The following is a 25422-nucleotide window of genomic DNA, read 5'->3' on the forward strand; positions in this document are numbered from 1 at the left end:
GGGGGGCTGGGGGGAGGGTTCTCGGGTCCAAGGAAGTAACGGAGGCCACACCTGGCAAATCGGGGGCCAGGAAGAGAGGCGATCTGTAGAGAGCAACTGTGGTAGGTTATGTCCTGCCCTGCAGGACCTTTGTCTCCTGTTGCCCCTTGGAGCGTTTGCTGTGGAACATCGCACGGAGCCAAAGGGCTTGGCCAGACTGCCTGGTTCCTGTCTCCAACGTAGTGGTGGGACCCACGGTCGGCAGCAGTAAGGACCACAGGCCTTGGCTGACAGGGCAGTCAGTGGCTCCAGTGGGGACAGAGGCCTAGAAAAAGATGCGGGGGAACAGAGCCTTCCTTAGAGGCCGGCAAGGACCCGGAGGGCACTCAGAGGCCCTTCCTCAAATAAGAGAGGGACACGTGAGGCAGACCAGAATCCTGACGCCACCCGGGCAGGAAGTAGAGACATGAGTGGGGAAACGAACTGTGGGCCTTGGTCCAGACAAGGTGGTTAAACCGGTAAGGAAATCGAGTTGCCTTTAACTGGCAAGTGTTTAGGCCTCAGACGGCCGTTGGTGGGGCTGGAACTTCAGAGCGGGATTTCTGCACACCCGAGTTTAAGTATATAGATTTACTCTCCCACTACAGACCTGAGGCCTTACCACATCACACTGGCCGTGCGGGCCGAAAATCCCATGAACCAAGAAGGCCTAGCCACGCTCTCGTGGACGCCCTGCTTTGCTGTGAGCCTCCCATGGCCCGTATACTCCAGAGGGGTAGTGGTGATGCCGGCAGGGCGGGCTGGGGAAGCAGAGGGCAGGAGCGCGTCGGTAAGCTGCAGTAACGGAAACCCTGGTCCTTCAGGCCTAAGTGGGGATACGCTCCCTGTTTCTCAAGGCCCCTCCCTTCCTGTGCTCTCCTTTGCTGAGACCCCAGCAGCCACAGCCTAGATCCTCACGGCCGCCGCACCGTCTCTCAGGTCTAAAGAGGTGGAGGGGCTGCTGGCGGGGGGGACCCCAACCCCACCCTCCAACCGCTCCTCACCGACGGGTCCCAGAGGTTGCGGTGCGCCCTCCTTCGCCGCCAGCGGTGGTCATGTGACACCGCGGTAGCCCACGAGCCCTAAGGGAAGCCCGCGGGAGGCTCCCCGTGGCGACTGGCTCAGTCTGTGCCTTTGGGGCCTTTGCGCTCCCCACTCGTGCTGCCTGAAAGACTGGCAGGAACCGTGCGGTGACGTCACCTCGCAAGCACCGGGATGAGGATCACCGCCCAGCGCTGTGGGCGTGGCCGGGAGGAGCCCGGGGCCCCAGCACATCGCGGAGCTGCCATACCTGCTCCCAGGGCCTGCCTCTGGGCTGCTTTGACTTAAGAAAAAAATAAATAACCTCCTGGTGTGTCTATTCTACTGTTTTGGGGGTTAATGTGACTAGCAGCTGTAATCGTGTCAAAGGGCTACAAACTGGGTGGTTTAAAAGGAAAGACATGTATTCTCGTTCCAGAGGTGCTAAGTCAAAGCCAAGGTGCCGGTGGGGCCTCGCTCCCTGCAGGTTGGAGAGAAGTGTTCTTTCCTGACTCCTCCCGGCTTCGTCTCAATAAGATGACACTTGTCAAGACCCTCTTTCCAAATAAGGTCACATTCACGGGTTCCGGGTGAACATGAATTGGGGGGAACGCTTCTCGACTCAGTATAGCAGCCATGCTGCCTACCTGTCCAACAGGATCAAAGTCATCCAGTTCCTCTAATGAAAGGGGACCAAGGCCAAGGGCGTACCTGGGGGGACAGGAGCCCAGAGCCTTGGAGTCCTCAGCGGTGCACTCCCACCCAACAGTTCTCCAGCCTGGTTCTTTGGATTGGATCAAAGTTCACCTTTTTGAAGGGGATGAAAACCAGGAGCTTCTCCCCTGAAAACTCACATTAAATGACATAAAATGTTCACTTAATTTTAAGGCTAAACCTCTCCTGTAATCAACTGAGCTGACTAGCTGTGCAATCCAGGGTACAGAAATCCAAGTCAAAACAAAAGGGCACCTACAGAGGCTGCTAAATGTCCTGAATACAAGAATTTTTATTTACCTCACAAAGTACTGACCGTGTAAATCCTTTGCCTAGCCACTTCCACTATATACTGATTCAAGGCAGCATTTACAACCATTTTAGTAATATATAACTTCTCAGTCACAAATGCACTGCATGTAAAAATAGAAAAACATAATGGCCTCTTTTCATACCTTATAATATTAAAGGCAGAAATGTGAAATGTTTAAATTTTCAATGTAGTGCACATTTTTCCTTCTAGTAAGAGGCAGAATAATATAAATGATGATATAAAGGTTCTTTCTTCTTGTTTCTGTGTAGAAGGAAGATTATGTTCTTTATAATCTCCTTCTATTTAAGCATTACCTATTACAGATGTTGGGGCACTGAAACTAAAGGGGAAAACCTCACAAAACTAACTGCTTCTGTGGAAATTACACAAAAATCTCATCAACATCACAATCCCATGGGGTCTCCACTACTTTTAATGAAATGTCAATGCCGCAAAAATGGGTCTCTCTCTCTCTAAGGATAATGGAAATGGCACACGAACTACTTTTTCAATTTCCTAAAATTCTTTTCAATGCTAAAATAAAAGTGTTTTCATCTATATGCCGGGTACAAAGATAACAGAAGCCTATATTTGTTAAGAAGGGCAGGAAAAGGGGACAAAAGGAGAACTCACATCTGTCTATAGAGGAGGTGAAACTGGGCGGGTCATTTAACCTCCTTGTGCCTGAGGGGTAATAACAGACCCTTCCCGGGAGGATTAGTGTGAAGCATAAATAAACAGCACAGCACCCAGGCCACTGCAGAAGCTCAACACCCGGGAGCTTCCATGTCTACACAGCCACCTTACCTCGTCTGACTACCCCAACAACCTTTCTGGATGAGGACCATCATCCTGTCATAGAAATGGGAGCCGAGCTGAGAAATGCCAGGTCTGTTATGTGAGGTCCCATGACTGGACAGAGCTAGGATCAGATTCCGGACTGGCTGGACTCCTGAGCCCTCCTGACACACACGATTTACGCATATGGCACTGACGGGGAAGCCGGGGATACGAAAAGGCACAGGATGGGGTCCTGGCAGTGACTTGACTGCCTTGAGATGCCAGTGCCCTTCATCTGGTGGCAGAACTGACCTAAGGGAGGTCAGCCAGCGACAGGAAGTCACCTTTCACTTCTCCCAGAGCTTTCCGGAGCACTGGAGTGGTCATCCAACAGCCTGGACTTTGATGACCCTGGGCCATGATATTGATGGGTCTGTGTGTCACTAAACCTATCAGTAACATGGGGGTGACACCTGTCTTGAAGGTTAGAGGAGATAATCGAAGTGGTCCACGTCTATCATGCTGCCTTGCTATGATTATTATTGCTTAGTATGTTGTTGTTGTTTCTTTCACCAGTTCCTTAAATACCCAGATAAGTGGATTCTGCTCCCAGAGGTTCTCTCATCTCTGACAGAGGTTTAGTCACCCTGACCTCTGACAATAAGGGACGGCCCCAGAGGAAATACCCAGGCTGTTACAAACCAGAGGAGGCACGTGTATGGTTGCCCTAGGGTCACACGCGTCCAGAGAGTGGTGGCGGTTTAAGAAGTGACCTTTAGTCAAGGAGGGGGGCAGACCTGCACTTCGTCACTATTGGATTTGGCTGGACCATTATTAGCAAAGGGATTTCTGCCCACAGAGGGTGTGCCATAGTTGTCCAGTCTTGGGAGAAGGCAGGTTTAGGAGAAGACTGTAGGCATCTAATTCACCCTTTAATCCATGGTGTCTATTTCTGGGTGTCCCTGCAATGCCACGCCCCGTCTAGAAGGCCCTTCTACTCTCCTCCTAACACCACACCCTCCTTCTCTTCAAAGCCCACCTTAAAGCTGTTCAAGCGTCAGGCCTTCCTTCCGCAAGCACCCGCTTGATGGACTCTCGTGCTTCATCTTTTATGCTTGCAACCGTCATCCAGAGATGGGGCTTGAAGACTAAAAGTTTCCTGAAACTGCACAGTTCTGCACGGCAAGTCCTGGACTCCAGGTCTTCTGGTTCCAAATGTGGGTGGTGTAGGTTCACAACATCCCTTGACTTTGAACCCACCGTCCCTGCCAGTGTCTCTGAGATCACTGGTGCTCCAGGAGGACCGTGCTTGCTTCCTGTGAAGCCACGTGTCGCTTTAGGTATTTCTAACAAGGCATATTCTCTGTTGCACTCTGTCTCCCGACTTTGAAGTTCGGTCCACCCTTTCCATACACATTGAGCTCCATTTGAAAAGCGCTCCTCCACTTCACGCCACCCCAACCTCCTTCACCCCGAGCCTGTTTCTACATCAGAGAGCAGGTACTTAGGAAATACTGGCTGAATGGCCAATGCGAGCCTTTCCCGCCAACATTAGGACTGATTTTTATCTCCTGAGGAATAGATGTAGGTGAGAGGAATTTCTCAGGTGAAGAATTAAGAGCTAGTAATCCGATCAAGCAAATCCTGGATTGAGAAGTGGGAGGGGCGGGTGAAGGGAAGTACAGTCACTGACGGTCTACTGAGAGCCAACGACTGAGTCCGGGGCTTTGTGCTCAGTATTTTCTTAAAAAGCAGAAAGCAGATCACACAGAAAATATAGTCAAGGGTCCTACGTTGCATCCAGCTGCCAGAATGGCTGAAGATCCTGAACTCAGCACTGGGAGAGGAGCAACACGTGGGAAAACCCAAGGGAAGACTAGGCAAATAACGAGTATTGCACTGAAGATTAGTCTTTGGGTCAATAAACAGTTCTCTTAAGTGAACTGAGTGTGCTCAGCACAGAGTTCCAAATCTGTACTGCTCTCAACCATTTCTGGACTCTTCTCTAAGGATTTACCTCCCTGCCAGCCAGAGGCTGGCACAGAAGCACGGCTCCTCAAGGTAAAATCTATCCTGTTCACGATATGGCTGCCACCTTCGGGTCAACCAGAAGAGACTCTGCACATATTTTTTCAACTTAAAAGGTCTCTAAGCTCCAGTAACGGTTAGATGCCTTTGCCAGAATACATATTTCTAAAAATAAAAGCAGAAACACAGCTAGGACCTCACTAATAGGAAATATTCTGGGGTTTCTGTAACCACCGTGTCTCAGTTGGGAGCAATGAGATAGAAGTTTGGCTAAGATCATCCTAAAATAATATCATTTAGTCAGACAAGACCCTTTGAATTGGGTTGAAGATGGATATGTTCTTTGTGAATTTCAGGCCATAAGGTTTTTCCCACCTGAGGACTGGGGACAGTCAAGTGCCACACCTCAGCTGGGAGTGAAACACAGCCATGGCAGTGAACACGAGCCTCCTTACCTCTGCCTCAGGCCCCCTCTCCCCACTCGCAAGCTCTTAGCTCAGCATGAGACGCCTGTGGTGGCCAAGAAGTCCTTGAGCCTTCGAGCTGTTGGTGGCAAGCCTGTTTCTACTGAGGTGGGGGGATGGGGGGGGACAAGTCTTTTGCTTCCTGGGTCATCGCTGGAGAGGCCGGGGTTAGAGGAGGTGGAAAGGCTGCCTGGTATGGAGGTGGGAAGAACAGGTGTTGCAGTCAGACACAGTTTAAGAAAGACAAAGGATTTGGGAATGATCTTTAAAAAAGAGAAAGACAGTGAAAGATATTCAGTTTGGAAAATCATGTGGGAAAATGGAGAGAGCCATAAAATGGAAAACAAAATGATGCAAGATGAATTGCCCATACTGAGGCCACGTGATCAGGGATGTGTTCTCTGAGCCAGGAAAGGATAAGGTAGCGTACAGTTGGCTAAGTTTTTCTCAGTAGGTCTAGGGTTGGTGCAAGGAAGATGCTTCCAAGGCTTCTGATAATACAACCGGGGAGAAAGTGCCTTCCACGATGAGACAGCAAGTGTGGAAAGAGGCTGAGAACAGCACTGAATGTCTCCAGGGAGCTTGTGAGCGATCTCTCCACCCACAGAGCTCCTGCACGTGTGCCTGCAGTGTGGGGTTACGGATGCATGACAGCACTAGCAATACATTAACTGAATCTTGCCCCGACTGTTTGAGCTCCCTTGCTCCTTGCTGCTTGGAGTCTGTCATGGGCCAGTATCACCAGGTGTCCTGGGGGCTGTTAGAAATGCAGATCTTCAGGCCCTGGCTCAGACCTACTGAGTCAAAATCTGCATTTTTAACAAGACCCTCAGGTGAAGTATATCTTATCCTTCTACAGAGGACTATGCTACCCACAATTAAATGCAGTGTTTCAAATTCTTAAAAGAATTACAAGAAGCTTTTATCACAGTGTGGTTGACAGAGGGAAAGCTGTCTGGTGATCACCTTTTCCTTCTGTGTTTCTCAAATGTCATTAGTTAACTGCTTGCTGAACATTTCCAAAGACATCAATTGAACGTTGTTTTCATAAACATCAGCAAATCAGATTCATAAATTTCTTGCAGAGGCAAATAAACTGAAAATGGCCTCCTCTTACAGCTTATTCTTGCATAAGCATTAGGACAAGTACAAAATCAGTAAGGATGTGTGCCATAAAACAGCAGATCTGAAGTCCAACTACTGATTCGAGTGTGGCCTCAGCAGGATCATCAGTGGAAGAGAGTCCGAGGCCTGGGATGGGGTCTGGGCTCCTGGAACCAGCGAGCTGTGTGTCACTCATCCTGCCCGGGCCTCGGTTTCCTTATCTGTGAGATGAAGAACGGCCGAGACGGCCTGTTGGGCGTCCACTTCTTCAACAGTCTAAGATCCTATGGGCTACAGATCTCTAATTTCCCTTAATTCATTGCATTTAACCCTCCCATTGTCTGTGTGAACCACCAATGAAAGGGCAAGCTGCCGGAAACTAAATACCAAACAGATGAGGGGAAACACCTCCCCTGGGAGCAGGCAGGGTGAGCAGCGGCCCAGCTGCTCACAGATCAGAGAAGTGCAGGCAGCTCACCCACGTGCAATTAAATTACGTGGGAACGATGGCAAACCTAAAAATAGCCTGACTCAGCCACGGAGGTTCCTGCTGTCAATGGTTTTCAGCTCAACTGTCAGGAGTGACTATAGCAACAGAAAAATGAACATGTGAAAAAGTCTTCTAAAGTTGACAGGAAAAGTTTAGATTTAATAAAACACAGATTTTCACTTCCTGTCTCTAAATCTTTGAATTCACATAGCTCACTTATGTGGAGGTAATGAAATGGGAATTTTGGTAGAGTTTTAAGAAAACAAATACTTTTTCAGTGTTGGCTTCCAGAACTCTAAGGAAATAACTGCTAACCAGTTAATTTTATTACCTCTACAATTAAAGGACCATTTAAACAAATGCCTTTATTTAATTTTTAACTGAGATGCTTTTCTCTGTATTTGTTCTGTTATAAAAATAGCCTTGAACTGTACTTGACATTTTAAGATATTATTTCATGTCTGATGATAACATAGGCTGATATGGCATTCTCTTGAAATGAAAGGAATTTAGTGAAAATAATTAACATTAGAAAAGGGTGCAGAGCAGTGACTCCCAGGATGAGCATCGGAGGCCGCTCTCACAGCCCCTCGGGAGGCTCATGCCACGGGGGCCTGCAGACGCACCACTCGGCTCTGACAAAGCTGTTTTTGCTCAAAGAGCTCACTCACCTAATCTGAGGACCAGCAGATCCAAAAATCCAGAATCTTTTGGCATGATTTGATGGAGGAATATTCGAGTAGGTTTTGGGAAGTGTGGTACTGTTCCCAGCTCTCCCGCTAACTAGCGGCGGGACCCTAGACCGGTCACTACTCAGCTCTCCGGTCATGGGCTGGCTGAGTTTCCCAGGCTCGTCCAGCAGAAGGGACAGTTAAGACTTAAGGGGAAAGAGGAGAGGATTTGTACTGAAAACCCAACCTGTGCTGGGCTTTAAAAACATACTAGTCTTGGCAACCAACTGGCAAGAGATTGATCTTTGTGTCTCCATTTTATATATGGAGACGCGATCATAAGCAGTCTGATCTCACAAGTGACAGAGCCTGGTTTCAACCCTGTGTCTGTCTGATGCCCACGAGGCTGTCTCTCCTTCTCAGGTACCACTGTAGCCGCTCTTATAGCTGACTCTTGCCTGCAGTGTAAAGACCAACCCCCAGGTGCTAGTTACACGCACTTAAGGCATCTATGGATTTTCCAAGCATAGAAGACTAGGTCCCTTAGAAAGTCCCTCTATACTCTTCCTTTCACTCAGGCCACCACTGTTAATGGTTACTTTCACATCAAATATATTCTACTGTGCCACCTGCTGTTTTCACATCATAATATATTATGAACATCTCCTTACATTAATAAATATTTTAATCTTTATAAAGATTGCATTACTATATTATAATCAGTCATGGATTTTTCACTTGTGCCTATTTTTGAACTACTTTAATAATCAGGAAAAACAGAAAAGGTCGTATGGAAAAAATACTAGGGTATTAACGTCATTTTTAAAGGATATAATAAAAAAGGTAGATCAAGAGCTTCACCTCAATTAACCTTTGTGTTTTCCTCAAATTTTTGCTTACAGTCAAAACTGCCTACAACCCGGGAACACCCTTTAATAAACCAGCGTTATATATGCAGATGAAATAAAATGCATCTGCAGCCCCCAGAGCCACAAATTCTCTGTAGCAACCCTCAACCCCACTGTAAAAATGCAGTCATGCTATTTGTATGGCAAAAAGAAGTCGACAGCCATGTGAAGGGATTCTGGCTGAAAGTGAAACATATACACAAAAACAAATCTAGTTTTGCGGTTAGTTGAAAATTCACAGCTGGGTATGGGCTTTTCTTTAATTAAAGTGCTTCCCCCTCCCATGCAATGAGAAAATGCTCTTCTGGTGCTGACTGAAAGAACAAAAATCAGAGCAAAAGCTGTTTGAAAATTCTGAGGCTTAAGTAAAGTTGCTTTAAAAAGCTGCTATGTGGTCCAAACAACTTGGAAATATCCTACTCTAGGATTTTGCTAGAGTTCCAGTAAATCTTTTCAGTCACTTCTTTGTTCTCCTACTTTGGTCAAAACCAAAAATCAAGTAACACGAAGGTCACCCATGTAGCTGGAGAAGGAAAAAATACACACACGTGCATGTGCACACACACGCCCACACTTACTTTAAAATTAAAATTATATTTAAATAATTAACTAAAACTAGTTATGTAATACATATCAGTTATTTATACATAAACTACCTCTTCGTTACTTCTTTTTGAAGCATTTTATTTTTTTATTGCAGTATAGTTGCTTTACACGGCTGTATTAGTTTCTGCTGCACAGCAAAGTGAATCAGCCATACGTAAACACACATCCCCTCTTTTTTTTGGATTTCCTTCCCATTTAGGTCACCACAGCGCACTGAGCAGAGTTCCCTGTGCTGTACGGCAGGTTCTCATTAGTTATCTATTTTATACACCGGAGTGTATATATGTCAACCCCAATCTCTCAGTTCATCCCATCCCCTTCTTTCTGATGCATTTTAAATTGTGATGCTGTAAGATTCATGTAAAATCAATTCTATATGAATTTTCAAAATTGATCATAAAGAAACATATAAATAGAGTTTTGAAGGGGGTGGAAGCAGGTGTGACGGGGAACGTCTCTTGCTGTGATTACAGATACTACCCTTTTGATCACCTATCGTGGTTTCTCCTGCTGCTTCCCCCTCCTGAGCCCTTTCTCTGGAGGAGGGGTCAAGAGAGCAGAAAGAAGGCAGAGGATAGAACAGGGCCCAGCGAGCGGGAGGCCGCGCGACACTTTGCTCAAGCACCTCTCCAAAGCCGTAAGAGAGCGTGTATTACTGGCTCCAGGCCAGTATGTTTTAGGCTACATCCAGACGACAGCCGTTTTGGCCACATGTCATGGACTCAGGACCTAGCAGGCTGGGTGACTGATCGAATCTGAGGTATAAAGTCTATCTTCATCCCTCCTGAGTTTTTTCATTCTTCTATAAAAGAGGAAGGACGACTGAATTTTGGAGGCAAGTGAGGACTGTGTTCCTGATTTATTATTGAGACCAACCTGCCAGAGCAGTCAAGTACAGGAACTTAATTATCTGGAGAACTTTGGCACCAGGAATGCACTTTGCCTTTGTCTCCATTACTCGGCTAATTCAAATGATTAGATTTTGCCTGGGCTGCCACTGTTATTCCTAAATAAAGTGTTTGTCTATAATAAGCTTCATGTTCCACAAACAACTGCTCCCTTAGCCTAGGAAAACCAAGGACTGAGCTTCAGGGCCGTCTTATACTTACAACAGTTATTTAAACACTCCTTTAAAGGGTGAAAAGTAGGAACTCTTACCATATGCTTGTACATGGGTGAAAGGTTATGTAAGATTCTTCATTTTAACATCATTTGTAATGTTAAAAGATTGGCAACATCTTACATGCTCATTAATCTGGGGTTAAATGAATTATGATACAGCCATATAATGAGATTCAATGCAGGTGTAAAAAAGCATGAGGCCACTCTCTGTATTCATATAGAAGTGCTCTCCATAATATAGTGTTTAATGAGAAATCAAAGTGCAGGACAGTGTGAGGATTATGCTCTACTTGCGCTCTGAAAGGATAAGTGCAGGGTTATATTGGTTTGTACAAACATGGTTTATTTCTGAAGGATAAACACGAAACTGATAAAAAATGGCTGTTTTCAATTGTCAAAAATAGGATTGGGCTGTGAAATATACATGACTTTCATCTGTTTTGTTCACTAGTATTTCTCCAGTGTCTAGAAAAGGGCCTGGCATGTTGCAGGCGCTCAATATTTGTGGAATAAAATGAAGAAAATTAAAAAAACCCAAACAAACATAAAGTCTATCTTCAGCGAAGGCCCCAGAGATGGGCCATGCTCACGGCCCCCGCCCCTCATAGGTGGGGTACACACCTCATAGGTGGGGTACACACCTCATAGGTGGGGTACTGGCCATTTCCATGAGATTACATGTCCTGTTTTCCTAATTTGCTCCCAAACTACAGATACTAGACACTGGAGCATGGAGAAGGAAAGGATGTCCATAAGCAGGCTGAAAGATCACAGTATGGATTATAAAAGTTCTGCAAGCAGAATGGAGTTCCTGAAGCAATGCACAGGTGGTCCAGCAGAGACCTCTTCTAATACAAAATACAGAACTTTCACAAATGTAGAGAATAAGGCCTGAAGACTCTCTCATGTGACATATGGACAACTCACACATAAACTCAACTTCAAACTAAGACATTTCTTAAACTATAGGCACAGTCAGAAGTAAGAAAAGGTCAGGGTCCTGACATGCATTTTGGGCAGGTGGTTAAAAACATATACTTAAAAAAATAACGAAAGCACCGCCAAAATAATAATCACATGAGTGATGATAGGCAGGTTAGCACAAGAGTAGAGCTGACCCTCTGATCTTGAAAGTTTAATATTTCATTTTGGTTTGGGGCAGAGAGATATTTACAAAGGGCAGTGTAGCCGTTAAGAGCTGAAATCTATAGTCAGACTGCTTGATTTTGAATTTCTCCTCTACTCACTGGTGTTATAATTTGGGGAAACTGTATTAACCTCCGCGCATCAGTTTCCTCACGTGCTTGCGCATGGTGGATAGTAACCGTACACCTACTGCAGCTCTGCTGTGTGGGTTACATGAGATAATTCACATAAAGCGCTCAACACAGGCCCTGGCGGCTGGGCTGTTACTGTCACGACTGTCAGCGTGCCCAGGGCCAAAGTACTTCACTCACCAAGATGAGTGTCCATCACCTTCGCACAGTATTTGCACATGGCATCCAGGTCATTCAACTGTCCTTGAAGGAGGGAAATCTGGGCTTCTAGTTCTTCTTCCTAAAATGAAGGGAGCAAAGATATGAAAATGAAAGAAAAAAAAAAATCAAAGAAAATCCCCAAAGTCCTCCAAATTGATCTGGACTGTTAAAGAGCCACAGTGTCTTTTCAGCCCTAGACAGAACAAAAGAAAGCAACAAATAACAGCAAACCCACCACCACCAAACCAGAGTAAGGGTAAAGTGGAGGTTTAAAAAAATCTGGACTTCTCCTAATTGAATGCCAGCTTTGCGCCACGTGTAAATGTTTACCCATACAACCTCGTATTACAAAAGTACATAAAATATCTTCAGTAACTACCGAGCCACACAAATTGAGAGAGTAAATGGGATTTCAGTGGATCCTACTCCTTAGGCAGCTGGCACAAGACCATTACATTTTCTCACACACATTTGAGAAACCAAAGATTTCCATTTGTTTCAGACAAATCTCATCATTTTCTAGACAATGATAATCTCTTAAAACGTGAGATTTCCCAAAGCACTTGGAAAAGTTCTGTCCCCACAGCCCATAATTAGCTGCTCTTACGTTTCCTCTCTTGATAGGATACTAGAGGATTGTATTTATTTGACTGTTTCCAGGAAAAAAATACTCTGGGTGGGATAATTATCTAAACGGTAAAAGACAATCTAACTGTAACAAAAGGATAAAACGTGGGTTTTGGGGTTTTTTTTTTTAAGAAAAAAAGGAATATGCAAAAAAGTTCCCAAGGAAATTTCGAAGATTAAGGGAGTTTTTCTCAGAGAAAGAGAGTAATCCTCAAAGCTGGACGAGGCTAGCAAATTGACTTTCCAGTGTTAGACACTTATCTTTTCACATAAGAATCCTCTGTGTCATCAAAAAAAAGGGAAGAGAAACCTCCCAAGAGATACTTTTTCTTAGAGACTGAATATAATTTGACACACAGATGGAAATTAACAGTTGAAAAGGTTACTTGTAGGTGTACCACGTTTTAGCAATACACATACGCAGCACTGAAAAGCACTGTTTTTAACGGCTGCCTGGAGGATGAGCCCTTAGGAATATGCATTCAAATTCTTGACGCAGAAAAGAGACATAGCCATAGCTCTAAAAACAAATTACTGTGAAATGCCCACTGTAGGATTACACAAGCATGAACCATGTACTTTATATATCCCAGAAGGCGAAGCAGCCTCTCTTCTGATACTCAAGTAAAGACAAATGCAACCAGGAGAAGCTCAGACAGGGAATGATTACTGGGGCCTTGGGTAGGTGGTTTCAGGGCATTTTTCTTCTCCTTTTTTTTCTTTGCGTCTGCACAAACTTGAGTTTCCCCGTTCTATCAGGACCCTGTAGGAATTACCGAAAGAAGGCTACGTCTGTTGGTTAACCCTGGTGGTGGTTCGTCTCCAAAGATGGCCACCATCCATTCCTTCCCTCCCTCAGTGTACATGCTGTTCCACTCATCAAGAGGTAGTGTCTATTTCGCCTCTCCTCGAATCCTGGCTGGCCTGTCACTTGCCTTGATCCAGAGAATGCAGCAGAAGTCAAACTGTTCCAGCTGGGGGCTAGTATAAGAGGCCTGCCAACTTCTGCTTTCACTAGAGGAAGAGAGCTACCATAGTTAGTTGTAAAGAAGCTCAGGCTGGGATACTGAAAGGGAGGAGAGACAATATGGAGAGAAAGAGGCCACGGGAGAAGCAGTGAGGTTCTGGACACATGAATGACATCTTCCTGGAGCCTTCAGCTCAGCCTGTGTGAAGCCAGCCAAATGAGTAACCCAGTCAGCACCACGTGGAGCAAAAGAGCAGCCCAACCCAGCCTCGTCCAAATGCCTGACCGGTAAACCTATGAGAAGTAACAAGGCTGTTTTGAGGAATGGGGTTTGGGGGTGGTTTGTGACGTAGCCACAGATAACTGACACAGCGGTGGAATGGGAAGAACACTAGATTGGTATATGGCATGAGGAAATCTGAGTTCTATTCCTGGTCCTGCCACTAACAAGTCATGTAAACCTCAGTAATCCTCTTCCCAGCCTGGGCCTAACTCTGGCACTCTCTGGAGAGGGCAGAAGTTAGACACTTTGCTCCCCAGGAGTTTACAAGCTTGGAATTGGAACAGGAAAGGTATATAAACTAGAGGATGAGGTAGAGTACATGAAAGTCTTATAAACAAATAAGAATAACTGCCCTGGGAATCCTGATCCCAGCCTCCTGTCCCTCCTATTGAACAAGTCACCTTTTCCATGTGTCACAGATACAAACCCAACTGGAAGAGTCTCGAACTGTACTGAGACCAGTTCGTGGCAGTCTTTTGAAAGAAGGGGACCCAGGTACGGCCAGAGTCTGTCCTTGCACTCGGCTACCATTTGGGGTGCTGAGAGCCCGGAATGGACAAAGGACACCAGGAACGTACTACCTCCTGGTTTAGAAACCTCTTGTCTATTTACTCTAACTATGTATTAGTTTAGTTTGGATTAAGCCATCACTTCTTATAAGATGCAGAAGCCCTTGGGAGCCTTAAACCCCAGCAGTCATTCCTACCTCAACAGTTCGTTTTCTTTTTAAAAGCTGGGAGGGAAGAAGAGCTGGAGGGGATGCAGGCCTTGCCTGTGGGTGGTGAGGCACTGACAGCTGGAGGGAAGTACGGAGCTCAGGGGGTCTCTTCCTCCAAACACGTTACCGTGCTGGTAGGAACATGACTGTAAGGAAAATGGGCTGAGACTGGCACCCTCTGAACTGTGCAGTGCACAACCTGCACAAGCGTACGGGGCAGACACGAGAGCACGGCAGCCGGAAGCGGGTGCTGGCTGAGCACACGGGGATATAAGACACAGTCTTCCAGGCGTGCACTTTTGCTTAGGACACTGATGGCAAGTGAAGAGCATCTTGCTTGCCAAAATCCTGAGTAAACCTCAAAACAAATGGAATCTGCTCTGTAGAAAATGGCAGTTTTCATTAATTTAAACCTTTTTTTTTTTTTCCAAAGGAAAGCTGACACAAAAGCCCAATTATGAGATAAGAGGAGCATTCTGGTTGAAACAGGTTGAGGGGCGCAAGAACCTCTTCCGTTTGAAATTCAGTGTATGATCTCTCTAGAGTTTGCTTAACCTTAAAATATTCCTAAGCCCTTCAACAATCACTCAGACATTATAAATAGAAATGGCATCACTTGGAGGCAAAAGGGTGGCTTGTCATTTATTCTTCACTCTTTCATATAATTACAGATAAAAGAAGAGCCGAGAATCAAGCTTCTAAAATTGTGAGAACTGACTTTCCATTTCTATCTTAGCTTCTCAGGCTCCACATGCCTCCTGACTAACATGCTTCAGACACTGACAGCTTTAGTCAATTGTTTTCATTAATGGTCCTCTGTAATCAAAAACAAATGCTTGGCTAATTGCCTTGACATTTTATAAAAACAACGGGTTAGTGTCATTTTTATGTATAAATAAGATATGAAGAGCAACGCTTACTATATTTACTTTCACATACATGTTCTGTTACAGGAGGGAGGATGGTGAAACAGGGCGGAATTCAGGGGTAGACACACCTGGGTTCGAATCCTCTTTCTACCAGTTACTGGCTGTGTAATCTTGAACAAGTTCCTTAATTTCTTCGTCCCCTCACCCCCACTTGGCAGTACTGGTGTGAGAACCAAATGATAACACATGGAGAGTGTCTGGCAAAGAACAGGTACTCCACAAAGGCAATTATTCTTTTTTTAAACATTTTTAAAATCAGGTCAAAACAATAAAATAGATTTTAAATACAGAGGTCTATGATTCACTCTTTTAAAACTTTTATGTGGTTTAGCCCAGAAAGATGAATTAGGGCTTGGGAGCCCATTACTGTCTTAAGTTCTGGATAATGAACTGATGTGTAAGGCAAGAAACTGATGGCGGATGAGGATTATGAAGTAGGGTGGTGTGCAGACCACATGTGCAACTCAGCACCAGATGGACCTGGCAGCCCTGCAGAGAAGGACCAAGGACGAGGGCCGCCCCATGAGAAGAGGAAAACAGCTGTCATCTAACCCTTTTATAGTGGTCATGATATGCCTGACCCTGCGCTTCACGTGCATGAACTCATTTAATCCTAACAATAAACCTATGAGGTAGATCCTCTCATCATGTCCTACATGAAACGTGGTCTCCTCTGTAAGTCAGGTTCTCTGGAAGTGATGCCAAGGTTGACAAAGCTGTTTGAGAACCCAAGTCACTTAGCCCACTACTCCTATTTCCCCATGTATATATATATTCTTTCTTATGCTTGAGTACTACTAGGACTTCCAAGGAATAACCTCGTATCTCAAGTTTCCTTTAAGAGAAATTCACTATTTCCAATGTTAAGTCCTAACCTCAAATGGCTTACTAAATTATTTTCCTTCAAAAACACTCAGGTATGATTGGCTGTGTTCCATTTAGTTTGCTGAATGATTTCTGCTTGGACTGTATCTGGAGAAATGTTTTTTGAATTTGCTTTTTAAAAAGTGGTGCTTCTACCACCATTCACCCCCAAATAGTTGATGCATCATTACACTTCCACTCACATATTATATGTCTCAAATGTTTAAATTGTTTCATCATATATGGATTTTATATATCAATATTGTTAAATGCTTCAACATCTTTTATGTTCTTTCTGGGTTAATAACAGGATGAGATTTTGCAGTTTATTGTTTATTCACTTATTCATTAATTTCTTCAACAAATATATTCATTTGTATTGTGCTGGCCCTTGTGGGAAATATAATAACAAACGAGACATGTATTCCAACCTCTGCAAATTTAGCAGGAGGTCAGACCTATACATCAAGCCAAGAGAGGGGTCAGGGAAGTTTTGCAGCAGATATAAAAAAAGAAACTTCACAGTTATGGGGAGGGCAGATAGCTTCCATAAAGGTAAAAATGAAGGCAGATTTTCTGGAAGAGGCAGCATTTCTGATGGGTCTTGAAGAAGGGGGACTTGGCTCAGAGGAAACGAAGGAAGATGTTTTAGGAGGCAGGGACCCAGTGAACAAAGGAGTGGAGTCAGAAAAGTTTGGGACAAGGCCAAAGAGCCTGGCACTGAGTTGAGGAGGGGCGTGGAGGGGTCTGGAGAACAGCAGGAGCAGAGGATCGGATCGGCAGGAAGGCTCCCCCTCGCTCCCTTCCATCCCTATTATGTTTCTGCTTCAGATACTGATGTTTCGGGGGCTGGGGCCCAACATGCGGACTGCGGTGCCCACTGCCCTGACACGCTGCCCTGCTCGTGATCACACAGGCGGCAGCAGTGTCCTTGTCCACAGACTAATGGAGACCCCAGCGTGCTTGGTTTGGAGAAAAGTAGGGCAGGAAGGGCACCAGGGTGGAGTTCCGCTGAGCTTCCGAGCGGGGTGTCCTCAGATTGCAGAGTGGCAGACAAGCAACCGACACCGACTAGCAGGCAGCAGGAACAGGCTAAATATAGCAGCCAGAAGACAGGAGAGACACCCCATCGTTATCGAGCAGATGGGTGAAGAAGGAGTGGGAAGTGAAGGAAACAGAAAGTCTCGAGGAGAAAAAGTGGGAAGGCCTCAGATGTTCTGAGGAAGCTGTGGTTACATAGGGCAAAATACACACATTGTGTGGATGGAACCCCAGCCGGAGCATATGGTGTCAGCAGAGGAAGATGCCACTGGAAAACACAGACGAGGAGCATGAAGAAGGCTTTTCAGGAGCATAAAAATCAGTGCTCTGGGTGTGTGATGCAGGGAGCGAGCTGGAACACAGTCACCAGCCCTAGCATCAGTGTGTATCACACCCGCACGGACTGCCTCTGTGACCCCCACCCGAGAGCCGAGCTTGCTGAGCCTCAGTTTCCTGTTTATAAAATGGGGATAATAATAACCCCTATCTCAGGTGACTGTTGGGGATTGAATTACATGAGATATTCCAGATGAAGTGCTTTGCACAGGGCTTGGTGAATGGTAAACGCTCAGTAAATGTTCCTTTTGTTGTCTTTAGATTATTAATATAGTTTCTACAAAGTTATTCCAAGGAATTATGGACACGGGCAAAAACAACTCCTAGGAAGTTCCTCGTCCTTTCGACACAGATCTGAAATGTCTAATGACAGGGGACTTGGTAACCTGTGATACACATTGATGCACAGAATATTATGCAACTTGAAATTAAATGTTCTCACAGGAGAACATTTAACAATAACATATATACTGACTGGAAAAGTAGTAGGTAAAGAATGATTCTGTTTTGGGAAAAAAGGGGAAAGACATTCAGCAAACTGTTTATATTGGTTATTCTCCAAATGGTGTGACTGTAGGTCATTTTCCCTCTTATTTTTTCTGGATTTTCTATAGTGAAATCAGATCATACTTTTGTAATCATCAAATCAAATTAATATTCAAATAACATAATAGAGAGAAAATAAGACAAAAAAGTAAAAGGTGATTACTAAGGAGAAAAAGGAAATATTAATATTTTTAAATTACCAAAACTGATTCCAAATCAAACTGTAAGCAACACTGTAGTCTAAACAAATCTGTTCCCTAAACAACACTAAGCAGTAAGAATAACTTAAATGAAATAATTTGTGAAAAAGTAAATGATTATAATATTTTGTCCAATGTACAATATACAAGCCCTGAGCAGCACTTTCAGGGTAATGGCTCCTTTCTCTGCACTTAAAGTGGGAACATCACTGGATGCCGTTCTTCATGGGTTGCCTAGAAAGAATGTGATTCTTTTTTATTTTATTTTTTTTGTGTGGTACGTGGGCCTCTCACTGCTGTGGCCTCTCCCGTTGTGGAGCACAGGCCCCGGACGCGCAGGCTCAGGAGCCATGGCTCACGGGCCCAGCCGCTCTGCGGCATGTGGGATCTTCCCGGACCGGGGCACGAACCCATGTCCCCTGCATCGGCAGGCGGACTCTCAACCACTGTGCCACCAGGGAAGCCCAAGAATGTGATTCTTAAAGACACCAAAAAGTAAAGATGGTTATCAAATTTCCCCAGTAAATAAAACAGTTCCTATTTTCAGACAGGATGTAAACAAACATGTTAAATGTGAATGAAAAAGGCCTTCGGAAATTTTGAACTGCAACTCAAAGGTTAAGGTATTTAGCAACTCATATCATTTCAGTGCTGGAATTTCCTTTAGAGATAATCTATTTCAACCCCTTATTTTTATAAATAAATTTTAATATGGCTAGGTGGCTAGCTAGGAGCAGAACTTACACAAGCGGACTTTTCTTTTCTCAGCCACCGAAGCAGTGCTATGCCCCAGCACTGAGACGCATACCACCCGTGGACACCAGAGATGTCCTTCCTCACAGGATGGGTTTTCATAACAATCACAGAGGCCTTTCCCTCCTCCCCATGTCATTCTATAATGGGGTGATGCTCCTTCCAGCCTGTTATAGCCTAGAACAAAGGTGCTAAAACCTAAACTTGACAGTACTTTATGAATTTTCATACTTTAGTTTCCTCCAGCAAGCTGAATAAAACAACTACATTAAGGAATACTGCCCTGGGTTAGATGGGGGAGTAGGAAACACCAGAAATCTGTCTCCCCACCTACACAATAATTGCACCAGCAGAATCTGCCTGATGTAACTATTTTGGAATGCTGGAGTCTATTGAAGACTGTCCACTTCCCAGGGAAGGCGTGGAGGGTAGACTGTAGTTAATTTCAGTTCATTTCAGCTCTTAGCACAATAGGCGCTACCTGGGATCCCCATGCCCTAGCCCTGTGGCAGGCAGCTGTGCCCTTGTTCTTAGAGCAGCTTGCATGCAGCTTGTGGGAGCCAGAGTGGGCAAAAAGGACCCTGCCCTTCAAATATCAGGGATCTGTGCTGATCACTGATTGCTGTTTCTGATCACAGAGGTGCAGACAAAGAGGAGGGTGGGCATTGTCACACCTCCTTCCATTACTGCAAACTTCTCCCTCTCCAGATGAAGTGACTTCCAGTGGATTTAAACAGCCTGCACCCTTTATGCCCCACTTCATTTTTCTCTTTCTCCCCTTTGGGGAGCCAGACATTAAAGACTAGCACATTTAGATACTTAATATTTTGTAATAACCTATAAGGGAAAAGAACCTCAAAAAGAATATATATATATATATATATATATATATATATATATATATATGTACACATATATATATCTGAATCACTTTGCTGTATATTTGAAACTAAAACATTATAAATTAACTATACTTCAATTTAAAAATGCATAGTAAAAAAAGCCATGGCTCACGGGCCCAGCCGCTCTGCGGCATGTGGGATCTTCCCGGACCGGGGCACGAACCCATGTCCCCTGCATCGGCAGGCGGACTCTCAACCACTGTGCCACCAGGGAAGCCCAAGAATGTGATTCTTAAAGACACCAAAAAGTAAAGATGGTTATCAAATTTCCCCAGTAAATAAAACAGTTCCTATTTTCAGACAGGATGTAAACAAACATGTTAAATGTGAATGAAAAAGGCCTTCGGAAATTTTGAACTGCAACTCAAAGGTTAAGGTATTTAGCAACTCATATCATTTCAGTGCTGGAATTTCCTTTAGAGATAATCTATTTCAACCCCTTATTTTTATAAATAAATTTTAATATGGCTAGGTGGCTAGCTAGGAGCAGAACTTACACAAGCGGACTTTTCTTTTCTCAGCCACCGAAGCAGTGCTATGCCCCAGCACTGAGACGCATACCACCCGTGGACACCAGAGATGTCCTTCCTCACAGGATGGGTTTTCATAACAATCACAGAGGCCTTTCCCTCCTCCCCATGTCATTCTATAATGGGGTGATGCTCCTTCCAGCCTGTTATAGCCTAGAACAAAGGTGCTAAAACCTAAACTTGACAGTACTTTATGAATTTTCATACTTTAGTTTCCTCCAGCAAGCTGAATAAAACAACTACATTAAGGAATACTGCCCTGGGTTAGATGGGGGAGTAGGAAACACCAGAAATCTGTCTCCCCACCTACACAATAATTGCACCAGCAGAATCTGCCTGATGTAACTATTTTGGAATGCTGGAGTCTATTGAAGACTGTCCACTTCCCAGGGAAGGCGTGGAGGGTAGACTGTAGTTAATTTCAGTTCATTTCAGCTCTTAGCACAATAGGCGCTACCTGGGATCCCCATGCCCTAGCCCTGTGGCAGGCAGCTGTGCCCTTGTTCTTAGAGCAGCTTGCATGCAGCTTGTGGGAGCCAGAGTGGGCAAAAAGGACCCTGCCCTTCAAATATCAGGGATCTGTGCTGATCACTGATTGCTGTTTCTGATCACAGAGGTGCAGACAAAGAGGAGGGTGGGCATTGTCACACCTCCTTCCATTACTGCAAACTTCTCCCTCTCCAGATGAAGTGACTTCCAGTGGATTTAAACAGCCTGCACCCTTTATGCCCCACTTCATTTTTCTCTTTCTCCCCTTTGGGGAGCCAGACATTAAAGACTAGCACATTTAGATACTTAATATTTTGTAATAACCTATAAGGGAAAAGAACCTCAAAAAGAATATATATATATATATATGTATGTATACATTTATCCCTAGAATGCAAGGATGGTTCAACATATGAAAGTGTGAACAACACCACATTAACAAAATGAGAAAAAAACACATGATCATCTCAACTGGTGCAGAAAAAGCATTTAAAAAAATTCAACACCCTTTCATGATAAAACCATTCAATTAACTAGTGAAAGGAAAGTACTTCAACATAATAAAAGCCATACATGAAAAATACCACAGCAAATATCATATTCAGTGATGAAAGACTGAAAGCTTCTCCTCTAAGATCAGGAGTAGAAAAAACAAGGATGTTCCGCCTTCACAACTTCTATTCAACACTGGAAGTCCAACCAGAGCAATTACACAAGAAAGAGAAATAAAAAGCACTCAAATTGGAAAGGAAGAAATAAAACTATCTCTGTTTTTAAATGACATAATCTTATATGTAGAAATCCATAAAAATTGCTGAGAGAAATTAAAGAGAAATAAACGGAAATAAAATTCCAAGGTCATGGATTAGAAGACTTAACATTGTTAGAATGTCAATACTATCCAAAATGATCTACAGAGTCAATGCAATCTCTATCAAAATCCTGCTGACATTTTTGAAGAAAGAGAACAATTCAACCTAAAATTCATATGGAATCTCAAGGGACTCTGAGTAGTCAAAACAGTCTTGAAGAAGAACAAATCTGGAGGACTTACACTTCCTGATTTCAAAACTTACTACAGATTTACAGTAATCAAAACAGCATGGTACTGGCAAAAAGACAGACATACAGATCAATAGAACAGATTAAAGAACCAGAAATAAATTCTCACATATAGGGTCAAATAATGTTTGCAAGGGTGCCAAGACCATTCAACGTGGGAAAGGACAGTATTTTCAATAAATGGTGCTGGGAAAACTGGATATCCATTTGCAAAAGAATTGAGTTGGACCCTTATCTCTCACCATAAACAAATAATTAACTCAAAATGGATCAAAGACCTAAATGTAAGACATAAAACTATAAAACACTTAGAAGAAAACAGAGCAAAACTTCATGATGTTAAATTTGGCAATGATTTCTTAGATATGAAACCAAATGCACAGGCATCAAGAGAAAAAGTAGAAAAACTGGACTTCATGAAAATTACAAAAATTTTGTGCATCAAAAATTTTTTTGTGCATCAAAAAACTGTGCACAAAAAATTTAAAAATTTGTGTTTTTGTGCACAACAGAGTAAAAAGCCAGCCCACAGAATGAGAGAAAATATTTGCAAATCATATGTCTGATAAGGGATTAATACACAGAATACATAGAGAACTCTTAAAACTCAATAGCAACGAAAACATAAAAACCCAACCTGATTAAAAAATGGGTAAAGGACTTGAATAGATATTTTTTCAAAGAAGATATACAAATGGCCAACAAGCACATGAAAAGATGCTCAACATCACTAATCATCAGGGAGAGGCAAATCAAAACCATAATGAGATACCATCTCATACCTATCAGGATGGCTACTATCCAAAAAGCAGATAATAACAAATGTTGGTGAGGATGCGGAGAAATTGGAACCCTTGTACACTGCTGGTAGGAATGTAAAATGGTATAGGCTGATGTGGAAAACAGTATAAATGTTTCTCAAAAATTAAAAATGGAATTACCGAATGATCCAGCAATTCCACTTCTGGGTATATACCCAAAGTAACTGAAAGTGGAATCTCAAAGAGAAATTTGTACACCCATGTTCACCGAAGCATTATTCATAATAGCTAAAATGTGGAAGTAATTCAAGTGTCCACTGACGGATGGATAAGCAAAATGTGGTAAGTACCTACAATGGAATATTTTTCAGCCTGAAAAAGGAAGGAAATCCTGACCTATGCTACAACGTGGATGAACCTTGAAGACATGCTAAGCTAGTCACAAAAATACAAATACTGTATGGTATTTACATACAGTACCATTTATATGAGATACTTAGGGTAGTCAAAATCATAAAGACAGAAAGTAGAATGGTGGTTGCCAAAGGAAGGGTGGCGAGGGAGGCGAGGGTTATTGTTTAACGTGTACAGTTTCAAATTTACAGGATAGGCTGAGTTATGGAGATGGATGCACAACACAATGAAAGAATTTAATACCACTGAACTGTACACTTAACAATGATGAAGATCGCAGATTTTATGTCCATTTTACCAAAATAAAAAAAAAGAATACTGCCTTCTTAATAAAGTTAAAAATGGCCTTCCCTAAAATAAGTGTGGCCAAGTGAGGCATGGGCCAGGCTTCTGCCAGCCGGGCTCTCTGATCACTCTCCCTCATTTGATCACTAACAGGGACCATCCGAACCTGTTCCCCGCAGCAGTCCACAAAGAGCTGCAGGACAGGGCCACCAGGTGAAACAGAGGGAGAAACTTATCTTTCCATGCAAACATTTGCTGTATTGTCTTTTAGCAAATCCCTCAAGTTGACCAGTTACATATTAAATCCGCATTCACTTCATTGGTTTCCATGTGGCAGTGTTCAAATAGCCTTTTGAAGTCAGGTGTGGGCAGTTAAAATAATTAACTCCAATCACGTGCTTGCCGTGGGTGGGACAGGGGATACGGATTGTTTATAAACAACAATTTACAAGTAGAACATGTGAAGCTCACAAAATTTAGAGAAAGAAGTTTCTTCTTATTCAACTTCCTCTCATAATTTTTACTGATGAAGTAAAAAAAGATCTTAGTTTCTTACCCCATTTTATTTTTCTGGGCTCTGATAAGGCAGAAATTACCGATTATCCAGGCATGACTAGTAACTTTTTTTTTTGCAGAAGAGAGTTAAAACACAGCCTCTCTGTGCTTCAGTACTCTCATCTGTAAAATGGGTGATAATTACAGAACTGACCTCACAGAATCTTTTGAGGGTTAAAGGAGCTAATACATGCAAAATGTCCTAAGAGCAGAGTTCACGCATGGAAAGCACTTACCCATCACCCACTAGGAGAACATTTTCACACCAGGATGTATCTGAAGCTGGCTTTATCTATAGAAAATCTCATTTCTGATTTGGTATTCCATTAACCTTACTTTCAATCTTTAATATGCATGAAAATCACCTGGAAAATGTCTAATTTAGCAGGTCTGAGGTGGGGCCTGAGAGTCAGTACTTCTAACAAGCTCCCAGGGGATGACTACATAGCTGATCCATGGACCACACTCTGAATGGCAAGGATTTAGACTTCTGAATACAGCTGCCAACCCCTCTGGGAAGGTTGTGAAGCACTTTACTATTTCCCTGCTCTAAGGCGGTTTTAACAGATGGCTGCATGGTTAGATGCCTATTTGGTAACAGTACAAGAGACCTCTTCTCAACATGGAGTAGGATGCAGGGAGGAGAAGCAGGGTGACAGGCTCCCAAGAGAGCTTTGCAATGTCCCTATGCCAGTTCTGTCCAGAGTGGCTTCGCTGTTCTATTCAGAACTAATTCTTACACTGTTTGGGATCAATTTATTCTACTGTAAGTACAAGCACTTATTTAAAAAAAATTTTTTAACATCTTTATTGGGGTATAATTGCTTTACAATGGTGTGTTAGCTTCTGCTTTATAACAAAGTGAATCAGCTACTTGCATCTCCCTCCCACCCTCCCTATCCCACCCCTCTAGGTGGTCACAAAGCACTGAGCTGATCTCCCTGTGCTATGCGGTTGCTTCCCCCTAGCTATCTATTTTACATTTGGTAGTGTATATATGTCAATGCCACTCTCTCACTTCGTCCCAGCTTACCCTTCCTCCTCCCTGTGTCCTCAAGTCCATTCTCTACATCTGTGTCTTTATTCCTGTCCTGCCCCTAGGTTCTTCAGAACCGTTTTTTTTTTTAGATTCCATATATATGTATTAGCACACGGTATTTGTTTTCTCTTTCTAACTGACTTCACTCTGTATGACAGACTCTAAATCCATCCATCTCACTACAAATAACTCAATTTCGTTTCTTTTTATGGCTGAGTAATATTCCATTGTATATATGTGCCACATCTTCTTTATCCATTCATCTGTCGATGGACACTTAGGTTGCTTCCATATCCTGGCGATTGTAAATACAGCTACAATGAACATTGTGGTACATGACTCTTTTACAATTATGGTTTTCTCTGGGCATATGCCCAGTAGTGGGATTGCTGGGTCATATGGTAG

General features: G+C 43.6%; 1 protein-coding gene across 9 annotated transcripts in view; it reads right to left on the reverse strand.

The window, feature by feature from the left end:
* The window catches only part of TBC1D5 (TBC1 domain family member 5), a 553958-nt gene that overhangs the window by 9994 nt on the left and 518542 nt on the right, over positions 1-25422 (reverse strand). For 8 of the 9 annotated variants that reach the window (XM_055078836.1, XM_055078755.1, XM_055078770.1 and 5 more), the window contains one exon: positions 11696-11795. In XM_055078836.1, coding sequence (XP_054934811.1) covers positions 11696-11795 — 100 coding nt within the window. Of the gene's footprint in view, positions 1-8; positions 305-11695; positions 11796-25422 lie in introns of those variants that run through there. The other variant, XM_055078866.1, reaches the window with a different exon arrangement.

The sequence above is a fragment of the Physeter macrocephalus genome, chromosome 1 (genome assembly GCF_002837175.3).
Source record: "Physeter macrocephalus isolate SW-GA chromosome 1, ASM283717v5, whole genome shotgun sequence".
Classification (NCBI taxonomy): Eukaryota; Metazoa; Chordata; class Mammalia; order Artiodactyla; family Physeteridae; genus Physeter; species Physeter macrocephalus.